Consider the following 12,007-nt stretch of genomic DNA (forward strand, 5'->3'; position numbering starts at 1 on the left):
ATGACATAATACGGTACAAATAGTGGTTACAGGCTGTAGGAAACCTCTCCACTTCATTACTCCATGGTTATCTATGTCTCCTGCTTCATTTTACATCCAAAATGAAATGGAGAATTTCACTGCCTTACAGAGAACAGTATATAAAGATTGCCCTAAACATGACTTCAGCGCCTTGTAAACCCGTTCACAATAAAATTGTCTGTCAGAGTTGCCCTTAACTTAAGGTGGCCATAGACGCACAGATAATATTGTATGAAACGAATTTTCGTCCGATATTCGTTGCGTGTATGGTGGAAAAAGAGCCGACTGATATCGGCAGAAGACTTGGATATCGGTCGGCTTGTCGATCGGGCTGGACGGAAAATTTTGATCAGGTGCCTTTGAAGGGACCCAAACATCGCCCATTGTTAGTGCTGAATCGTCAGATACAGGTAGAATTCTATTGTTTCGTCCCGTATATCTACCTGTATATCTGACAATTCAGCTCTACATGTGTGTATTGAAACGAACAATCTTTCTTGGAAAGATCTTTTCCAAGAAAGATCGTAATTGTTACGTCTATGGCCACCTTTACCCATGTGCTGATTTTTTAGATGCAGGATTAGGTGCAAGAGGTTTCATTCATGAGCAGTAGATGTATCTACAGAGAGCCAAAATGTATTGTTAGCAAAACCATGTTTTTGTGGGTTGTTTTTTTTTTTTGCACCTTTCCCCTGTTGCAAATTGTTTTTTTTTTTTTTTTGTTATGTGTGTTTTGTTTATATGACTGCAGGGTGTACTTTTTCATGCCAAGGGGTCTCAACTGTATAAGGGTATACTGCAACAGCGAGTTAAGTTTGCTGCTCTTTGTACTGTGCTAGAATGACAGAAAAAAACTTGGACCAACTGTTCTCCATTTGGGCCTTTGTGATCCAAGAATGTCTTATTAACAGAGAGCTGCAGTCTCTCTCATTTCAGACTAGCCTTTGTTGCATTAACTCTTGAATTATTTTGGGCAATGATCAAAGGCCAAGTATTACTTGCAATAGCCGACAGTTAATGGAAAGCAATGATGACAACCCTAAAACTATATGTGTTTGAATTTTATCTTCCTACAGTGACTTAGAACTGTCAAGTAGTCAGCAAGTGTAAAAATGCAAGTGAAATGTTATATCCACTACCACACAGTGATACAATTATTTACTAATATTGTCTATTGCCATTAATTTTGCCATTCCCTAAATCTGTCTACCTCGTTTTTACTCTTCTAGAATCCTTAAATATGTATAGGGACAGTCCCATTTCTAATAATTGTGTATACAAATGTCATTTCAAACCTATTGAAGTAAAACTTTGTTCCACAGGAAAAAGAGAAATCTATTCTGGCTGGTCCAGCCTTTTCTGTATTACTTAAAAAAGAAAGCCTGCTGTTTGTGTAATCTGGATGTTTAATGTTTCCTTTCTGAGCATCAATACGGAGCATTTCTGGAGGATGGGGTTGACATGGAGCAGAGAGTTTATAAAGCTGAATGATAGTCTAGTGCCACTGGCTCATTTAAACTTCAAGGCAACAAGCATTTCTTATAATACTAAGCACATAATGAGTGCATAAAAAAACTCAGAGAACGTAACATTAGAACTTAGAAGTGCCTCATAGGTGGGTTATAGAATGCTTTTGATATTAGTAGACATTTTTGATGAAGACAAATCTATCAATGCCATTTATCTATTGCAAATTTTTACATACATTTTTAAAATAATGCTTTTTAATTTGGAGAGCTTCTAACCCATGGGCCATGATGTTCTGTGAGAAGTTATCAGTACCATTTACCTATATTTAAGAGAAAGGGAATGAGATATATATATCCCAAACCCCTCTTAATTCTTTGGAGTCTTGTTTATCATTGCCTGAGCTTCCTTTTAATATATAACATGCCTTATGGAAACAGTAGTATTTCAGCAGTGTCATAAAGTTTATTGGATTAACAGAAAATATGCAATATGCATCATAACAAAATTAGACAGGTGCATAAATTTGGGCACCCCAACAGAGATATTTCATCAATACTTAGTTGAGCCTCCTTTTGCAAATGTAACCGCCGCTAGATGCCTCCTCTAGCCTTTGATGAGTGTCTGGATTCTGGATGGTGATATTTTTGACCATTCATTCATACAAAATCACTCCAGTTCAGTTTAATGTGATGGCTGCTGAGCATGGACTGCTTCAAATCATCCCATAGATATTCGATGATATTCAAGTCAGGGGACTGTGACGGCCATTCCAGAATATTGTACTTCTCCCTCTGCATAAATGCCTTTGTAGATTTTGAAGTGTGTTTAGGGTCATTGTCTTGCTGTAATATCCAACCCCTGCGTAACTTCAACTTTGTGACTGATGTTTGAACATTATCCTGAAGAATTTGTTGATATTGGGTTGAACTCATCCGACCCTCAACTTTAACAAGGGCCCCCGTCCCTGAACTAGCCACACAGCCCCACAGCAGGATGGAACCTCCACCAAATTTGACAGTAGGTAGCAGGTATTTTTCTGGGAATGTGGTGTTCATCTTCTGCCATGCAAAGCGCTTTCTGTAATGACCAAATAACTAAATTTTTGTCTCATCAGTCCAAAGCACTTTGTTCCAAAATGACTGTGGCTTGTCTAAATGAGCTTTTGCATACAACAAGCAACTCTGTTTGTGGTGTGAGTGCAGAAAGGGCTTCTTTCTCATCACCCTGCCATACAGATGTGCTGAATTGTAGAACGATGTATAGATACACCATCTGCAGCAAGATGTTCTTGCAGGTCTTTGGAGGTGATCTTTGGGTTGTCTGTAACCTTTCTCACAGTCCTCTGCATATGCTGCTCCTGTATTTCCACTGTCGCCCACCCACCAGTCCCCTTGCAACCTGTCAAAATAAACTTAAATTAAAAAACAAATAAGCTTAACTGGGCTGCCTGTGATGGATTGAGATATGTAAATATCCAGTTGGGTCATATCTAACCTGCTACTGTTTATCAAACAGGCCAATCAGTGAAGGGGAGGGGGGGGGTCTTAGGCAACCTCTTATCTCCATCATGTACCCTTATTTTCCTAGCCAAGTCATCAGGCTGCTTTTTTTACATTGTATGGAGAGAACCATGGCTCAGCAGTTATAGCTGTTGCCTTGCAGCACCATGCTTCTGAGTTTTAATTCCATCCTGAGCACTGTATGCAGGAATTTGGCATTTTCTCCTGCATTGGTTTTCCTCTGGATACTTTATATGTTTTGGTCTGCAGGAGAAAAGCAGACAGGTTAACTGGCTCCTTATGGAACGGATCCATGTGTGTTGCATAAATGTTACAAGGATTGTAGAGTTGCCCTGGCCACATTAACAAGCTCTGTAACGCTTTGTGTAAATGTGTTTGCTCTATACTGATAAAGTATACCATGATAAATAGCGCTAAACCTGCTTTATACAGCGCTCAGCAGCATGTGGCATCACAACATCCTCTTATAATTTAACTTCTTGTTTACAAATACAGTTTTGTAACTTCATAATTTGTATTGGGAGATTATTAAATCAGGAACAGAGGCAGATGTTACTAACAATGACCTAACAGAAATCCTTAATTTCTAGCATGTAAAAAATGGCTGGGGAACCAAAGGAATATTTAGCAGAAGTTATAAGTGCTAATTTTAGTTGGCAAGTGCTGTAGGAAACGGAACAATTCTCAGCTATTGCTCATGTTTAAAATGTGTCAAAAACACAGTGTCAAATTCTATCTGTGAATGCTGATAGAGAACCTTTACTACTGTCTTCTACAAGGTTTCCGAAGGAGGTGTTACATTCGTATTTGACTGTTACCCTTTTTTAAATAGATGCAGTCTCGTGTTGTGTGATGTTAATGGGGAATCATTTACAGATGGAATTATAATCTGGGTCAGGAATTGGTGGTATGATAAGAGAAGCAAGTGCATCCAGTGGGCATGTACTGTAAAATTGACTGTACACGGGCCAGTCCTGTACTGTATGTGACCAATTGACATGCAGGTCATATCATACTGTATATTAGGGATTGTTCACTATAGTGGACATATTTTTATTGTTCCATTAATTTGGGCCACCGGTGATAAGTATCGAAGGTAGTGAAATGACGCTACAGCCCCTCTTCACTTTCTCATCAGCACCAGTCAGTTTGGCTCATCAGTAGATTACATTTTCATGTCTGCCCAGTTGATGAACCATCCGATCTCCGTGGTACCTACATGTTCGTTGTGATTGTCCCGTCAGCATGCACACACTGAGAATGGTTTGTACAATATTATCCGTACATGTATGGCCAGCTACTTCAGCACGCCAGGCCTCACTTTTGACCTTAGGAAGCTTTAGGACAAACAAGGAATTTTGTAACCATATGTTTTGTTTGTACCAATATCATAAACTTTGAATATTGAACTGTCAGTCTGAAAAAAGAAACTCACTGCAGTTTCAGCTTTTCATTTGAAGTCCTGACATACAGAGCTTGTTCTTGGGAACATTGGTTAATTAAAAATTATTCTTTCCAGCCTTCTCTTTAAAAGCAGTGATTGTCAATGCCACTTTACCTGAAGAAGCTCAGACTTTTCCCATCTATTTACGCCTTCAACTAAGAGGTGTTTTAATCAGTGGCTTAGGGAGTCAGCAGTGCATGCGTCTCCATAGTTCTCCTTTGTGAACTGAATGACATAGTTAGACAGGTAGTAAGTTTGCTCTATGGGCGATCATACTGCTATATGCTCAAGGCAATTCTAGCAATTATGGAACTATGCAATGGGACCAGAATAAACACTGAAAAATTCAAGTGATTTTTTGGATACATTTCTAAGATTGTTGTACTTGCCTTTCTGAAGCATAAATGGGTTTTCAAATGAGATACCAATGTGTGACTGAGTAATGTATAAATGAACTCGAAGTTTCCAAATCAATCTTTCCAAAGGGGAACTATGTCAAAATATAAAGTGATATTGTTACTTGGCAGGAGGTGGATGCTCCATTTACAAGGATGGCATATTGAGGCTAGAAATGTTTCTCTACTTTGAATGCCAGGTGCTCAAATTAAAGGGGTGGTTCACTTTCAAACAACTAGTTGTTTTCAGATAGATCACCAGATATAATGACTTATTCCAATGACTTTCTATGTGTGACCATTTTTCTAATATTGAAGTGTCAAGTGTCATTTTTCACCTTCTAAAGCAGCTCTGGGAAGGTGGGTGGCCAACCCTGTAAACCGTTCTAAATAGATACATTTAGTTGATACATTTAGTTCTTACATATTCTCATCTTTGTCCCTGCTGAGCAGAATCTCTGGGTTTCATTAAAGGCAGCTGTTAGAATTGATACAACAGTTGCTAATACTCCAGAGCTGCTGCTGAGAAATGTATCCACTAAATCAGGGATCCCCAAACTTTAGAACCCAGGAGCAACATTCAGAAGTAAAAGGAGTTGCGGAGCAACACTAGCGTGAAAAATGTTCTTGGGGTGCCAAATAAGTGCTGTGATTGGCCATTTAGTAGCCCCTATGTGGATTGTCAATCTACATTGAGGGTCTGTTTGGCAGTGCACCTGGTTTTTATAGAACCAAAACTTGCCACAATCCTGAAATTCAAAAATAAGCACCTGCTTTGAGGCCACTGGGAGCAACATCCAAGGGGTTGGAGAGCAACATGTTGCTCACAATCTAAAAACAACTGAATTGGAAAAAGTGTTTTGAAAGTGAACAAGCGATTTAATGTCTCACACCATTATGTAAAATTAAGGAATCGGGGTTTGGCATTGCTCTCTGCAAAGTATTGAGGGTGCTGTGGCTAAGTGAGTAATTAGAGACATTCCAGATAAGGTTGTGTGTGTGTAATTGTAGAATATGCATGTAGGCAGGACTAATTAACAAGCAAGCTGGTTCATACTCTTAGTTTTAGCAGCACTCCTGCTTTAGGGCTAGTCCACACTAGGAGATTCGTGGAGATTTTGTCGCCTGGCGACTAATCGCCTCGTCTTTTGAGCAACTCTCCTCGAACTGCCTCAGCGTTTTTTCCCATAGGTTGCAATGAAAAGTCGCCTGCGCTAATGCACACGCGGCGATGCGTTTTCAATAGTCGCCCAAAGTTGCCTCAGGTAAGGGTAAGGCCCCCGAATCTCCTCGTGTGGCCTTACACTAAGTGTTTAAAATAAAAGAGAAAACTGCAAGCAAACACATCCTTCATCTTGCAGTGTTTTATTTCTGGTGCACAGCTTGCACAACATGAGAGCTTGACAGAATCCTGCTCAGAGGCATAACAGTGGTGTAAAGGGGCTTGTCACTAAAACATGATCGGGTTTGAAATGAATAGATGCACACAGTCTCTTTTTAACTGTTTGAATGCTGTATGAATATTGCACCACATGAGATCAACATATTTTATATTGCATTCTTTAAGTTGACCCCAAAAGATCATTGACATCAACAAGCAAAATGCAAAACTATGTATGATGTGTAGGGATGGGCGATTTTTTTCACCGCGGAAATGACGCCCATATACTTGTATGGCGTTGTGCGAATTTTTGACGAAATGGGTCAAATTCACCCATCTCTAATGATCTGCTGTACTTTTTTTTTTTACTTACCCTGCCTAAACCAATTGCTGCAGGTTTCTGTGCTCAGGTTCCAGTATATAAGTAATATGGGCTTCATGATTGCTGATGGATTTCCTTGAAAACCCCTATTATTGTTGTTTGAGTTTTCTAGGATTGGCAAATTGAAACACTTGATACAGAGCACAATTCGTTTTTTGGATCTTTCCCCCTTTTTATTCAACAGTGTTAGTGTCATTTGATACTACTAGGCATGGGCTGTAATCAGAGTGCTGCTTTGGCTCATTATATAAGCAACTAATCTGAAAGAAGGTTTTTTTTTTTTGAGATTTTTATTCACTTTTCAGTAAAGATGGAAAGTTATCACAAGTTTCCATTGCCATTCCTGCTAGTCTAGAAAGGGCAGGTTTTTAAATGGTAACTATTGTGAAAATGAAAATCTCGTATGATCTTTAAAGGAGAACTAAACCCCTTTGGCTCTAAAATCTAAAATCTAAAATTTCAGAAACGGTACAGAATTTTTAATTATTCTGATTATATTTCAAAAATGTCTTATTTCAGTGTGCTGAAGCTTATGTTAAATTTTCATTTTTGTGATAGTTCCCCTTTAAGTTTTTAACAAGCTCTGTATGGCTGTAGTAGTAAATTCTGGTTAAAAAGCTTTAGCAGCTAGCAAGATAGCCAACTTTACCTGGGGCAGTTTACTTTTCATTTAACCTGTTTTTTTGTATACATTGAATCACTCAATTCCTAGTAGTCCAAGGACTTCTAAGTAAAAAAAAGTTAAATCATGCTTTCTGACAGTCACCAGACTTGTTTTAAAGGGCAGCCAGAACAAGATTAAGGTGTGGGGGGGATCACCTTTAAGTTAACTTTTAGTATGTTATAGAATGGCTAATTCCAAGCAACCTTTGAAATGGCCTTTGTTTTTTCTTTTGTATAGTTTTTGCATTATTTGCCATCTTCTCTTTCCAGCTTTCAAATGGGGTAACTGGCGCCATATAACACACAAATGCTCTGTAAGGCTACACATGTATTGTTATCGCTACTTTGTATTACTCATCTTTCTATTCAGGCCTCTCCTATTCATATTCCACTCTTTCATTAAAATCAGTATATGGTTGCTAGGGTAATTTGGACCCTAGAACCCAGATTGCCAAAACTGCAATCTGGAAAGCTATTGAATAAAAAGCTAAATAACTCAAGCCTCAAATAATAAAAAATGAAAACCAATTGCAAATTGTCTCAGAATATCACCCTCTACCTCTTAATGTAAGTTAATTTATAGACAAAATACCCCTTTAATGGATTATATCTCATTTGAGAGCTATACCCTTATGTTCCTTAGTAACTATATTTTTTTCTATCCCCATTTGGGTTACTAGCAGCTCTCTAAGTACTTGTGCTATACATAATGACCAAAATCGGAAATTGGTGTTGCACAAATTTTTAGAATTTTCCCAATGGAGGATAAGAACAGAAATCCTCAAATCATGGATAAATTTATTTTTGTTAATTGGGCTGGTTTAAAAATGTCAGCTAGTCTCCAATGAAGAATAATATTTGCTTGTGTATAGTCTCTTTAACCATAATGATAAGAACAGTAGAGGAAGAGGATGATGCTTCTGACTTGTTTCCTTTCTAATTTCTTTACATACATAGGAGGTTAGGTAACCAACTTTTCTTTCAAAAATTGTACCATCTTTCCTCCTGTACAATCAGTCTGACCTTTCCTCCTATATAAGGCAATGCACTATTAAACAAGATCCTTTTGATCTACTGGTAGACGTTAAACCGAGGCAGACATTTATTATTTTTACTTTAATGATATTTGGAATAGCATGTATTTATTAGAATGATCTTCTGAATATTATTTGGTGGGACAGATGTACAACAGTCATCAATCTATCTCTTGTTTTTTTTTAGTGGTGTATGAGCACAGGTCACGACTAGAAAAATCATTACAGAAGGAAAGACTGGAACACAAAAAAGCTAAAGAAGGTAAATATTTCTTTAAGCACACACAGGTTAGCAGCTTTATCAGAGGTATGAATTCTAGAACCTCATCTTTTACAGGTTTATAAATATTTGATGAACCAAAATATTGTAGCTGAAGTGCCAAGCAGATGTCCCACAGAAATAGTTTATGAGCAGATAAATACACTGAGGTTATTATATACACTGATACAATTTCAATTTGTATCGAAATTCAGTACTACTGCAAAGGGCTTGGCTTGGAAGATCACTGGTGACTTCTCCTAGGCTATGACCTATTTTAGTTTTTCTCCATATCTATAAAATTTAACACTGTAGTAAGTGTAGATTATTGTATTGGGATCACACCTGTAAGAATAGATCATTGAGGCCTCCGTTTATCTTGTATGTAATTAATATGTATTCTGATATCTATGAAGTTTGGCTGTGGTTAATTGCACAACAATTGCCTTAGTTATTTTAGTGTTTTTGGTACTGGGGGTCAAACTAGCTATCCACAACCTTTTTGGTGCATTAGAGTTTTCAACAATCTCATAAGGATAAGGACTACAAGGGAAATTCAAAAATTGGCAGCAATACACGCTTTCACCAACTACCTTGATCAAGGTCAGGAGCTGCTCACTGGATGCTAAATTTTCACACAAGACTTTCTCCGCTGGTGGAGAAAAAAATCCACTTGACCCTCTTTCTACTTGTATGGGTGCACATTGACAGGAGAGGAATCTGCTTGTAACTGCAAATTTGTGTCAATAAAATACAATTTTTTTGAGTGCTGCCCTTCTGTGCACAATGACAAGCAGAGCTCACTCCTTTCAGTGATCCCACACAGGGTGGTGAGGGGACAAATCACGTTTTCTCTGCTGGTGGAGAAAACACCATTTGTACCTTAGTATAAGTCAACTACAATGGTTTAAATAATAAATCGTCTTGGTCTTTTTAACCTATGATTAGTGAACTGATATTTGAAATAGGATAAACAAAACCTCAGTAGTAATACTTTGAAGGTGGCCATAGACATTAAGAGTTTTATTATCGTTATTGTAAGACCAAGTTTATACTAAAATTATCTTTTAAATGCACGATTTGTCCATTGACTAAAATTAGCATTTCTAGCTATATTGTCTAGTTAAAGCCAGGAAAACCTTGGGTAGCTGCCTGCTTGGCCCTGCTAACAATTGGATAATGGATACATTTTACTGTGAATGATGACAATTTTCAAATTTTCTTTGTCGGCCAAAGTAATGTTTGATGGACAATAATTCAGTGCCCACTAAAATCACAATGATTTGACTAGGAGGGAGGCTTAGGGAGAGAAAAAGCATAAGTCCACCTTTAGCTAATACCCAGTCTGTGGGGAAAAAAATAGATGTTGCCAAGCAAAATACCCCTTTTATAACACATTGTGAAATTTTGAAGATGCCCTGCTACTATTATATACTATTACTATTTATAACAAAATATAGTGTTCCTCTTCATGTGTAAATAGGGTGATGTGTCTTGTGATTAGTTTGTAGTGATAAATTCCATACCAACATGTATTTTCTCTGCAACAAGTTATTATTTTAGCCATTCGCAAAGCAATAGACTATATTCTGCAAGCAGTTGGTGTGTAGTTTACATTTTTAGTAAACTAGATTACCTTAGTATAAGATAAGAGTAAAAGTTTGTTCTTCAATTCTCTTGACCTTTTCCAATCTCCCTTTCAGATTTCCTTGTTTATAAATTAGAAGCACAAGAAACATTAAATAAAGGAAGGGTGAGTGCTATGCATTACAATCATTAACCTTGTTAAGCTGTATTAAAATAGCTGTAGCATGTGAAGTAGGTTAAGTTTTGCTTCTCTTGCAGCACAAGGGTTATACACTTTGTCAGACTGGATTCCCTGTGCAATTATATTAATAGTTTTTTACTTCCCAAGGCAATTACGTAAATGGGGTGTGTTGGTAATGCAGTGTTCTATGTAGGGTTGTCACCTGATACAAAGTAAAACAGTTAGACGTTCTCCAGCTCATCTTCTATTATTTGTAAAGAGTTACAATCAAGCTTGGGTTAACAATGCATGTGCCTTCCTTTAATTTTAAAGCACTCACCCAGTAAATAAATAGGTTTGGGTGCCCATGCCCGAAGCATTCGCTTTAGACAATCCCTTTGTATGTTTCAAAACAACAGGTCACTCTCACCGCTCCTATTCGGTAGGCCGGGTGCAACGCCCTGAACTCACAGCAAGGGGGTAGTGCAAATTGAACAACACAATTACTGCACTCATTTCACAGACTCCCAGGCAGCAAAGTAATTGAAACAGCTTTATTTCATGAACACATTTCCTGACACATTTCGTGTGTTGTTACACGTAGTCATAAGCATAAATTCACAATACACAACACATGGTTTTAAAGCCATTAAGGTCTTTCATTTACCCTTTCTCCAATAAAATCCACAAGACATAAAAGCTGTGTTCATATCCCAAATATCTACTTTCACATACAATATAATACTTGATACAAATATATCAGTATTCAAAGGCAAGATTTGTGTCTAGTTCTATTTATTAGGGATGCACCGAATCCAGGAATCGGCCAAGATTCCGCCTTTTTGAGCAAGATTCGGATTCGGCTAATCCTTCTGCCGAGTAAAAACCTGGTGTATTGGTGTACTGCCAAACAGATCCTCCTGTTGGCTGCCAGTCCACATTGGGACTACTAAATGGCCAATTACAGCACTTATTTTACACCACCAGAATTTTTTATGCTTGTGTTGCTCCCCAACTCTTCTTACATCTGATGGTCATGGTTGGGTACCCTTGTTCTAGCACTTTCCACTTAATAGCGACTCCATGAACCCCACCTACATCTAGTGACTAAAAGAAGAAACTGCTGTGCACTACATTTAACCATAAAAAATTTATGTTAACCCCTCTTGCAAGCAAGTATGATACAAAACAAGAACGTTATAGAGACAGTGCTGCTTTAGTGCCTAAACATCACTGTAATGTGCAATTTAAAAATCTCTTCCTACGTTGCAACTCATAAATATATTCAAGGAAGTGATATATAGTCCAACATGTACAACATGTACAGTACCAGAATGCTTGGGAACTGGTGTTTTCCCACATAAGAGGATCACCATGCAATGTGGATCACCACACTTAAAGTCTGTATAAAAAAATTATTTAAACATTAAATAAACCCAGCTGGATTATTTTGCCACCAATAAGGATTAATTATATCTTAGTTGGGGACAAGTACAAGGTACTATTTTTTATTACAGAGAAAAGAAAAGTTTAGAACATTTATTTGCTTAAGATGTATTCTAGGGGACATGGCCTTCCTGTAATTTGGAGGTTTCCCGATAACAGGTTTCCATATTCATGTATGGGCAGATTTTCTTTAATTTTGCTGGGCACAATGGGACTGCTTCTTATTGGATCACGTCATACCGAAA

General features: G+C 37.7%; 1 protein-coding gene across 4 annotated transcripts in view; it reads left to right on the forward strand.

The window, feature by feature from the left end:
- Positions 1-12,007, forward strand: part of golim4.S (golgi integral membrane protein 4 S homeolog) — a 59,482-nt gene that overhangs the window by 19,355 nt on the left and 28,120 nt on the right. For all 4 annotated transcript variants that reach the window (XM_018265708.2, XM_018265709.2, XM_018265710.2 and 1 more), the window contains exons 2-3: positions 8,498-8,572; positions 10,273-10,322. In XM_018265708.2, the coding sequence (XP_018121197.1) occupies positions 8,498-8,572; positions 10,273-10,322 (125 nt within the window). The remainder of the gene's footprint in view (positions 1-8,497; positions 8,573-10,272; positions 10,323-12,007) is intronic.

This window comes from Xenopus laevis, chromosome 5S (genome assembly GCF_017654675.1).
Source record: "Xenopus laevis strain J_2021 chromosome 5S, Xenopus_laevis_v10.1, whole genome shotgun sequence".
NCBI lineage: Eukaryota > Metazoa > Chordata > Amphibia > Anura > Pipidae > Xenopus > Xenopus laevis.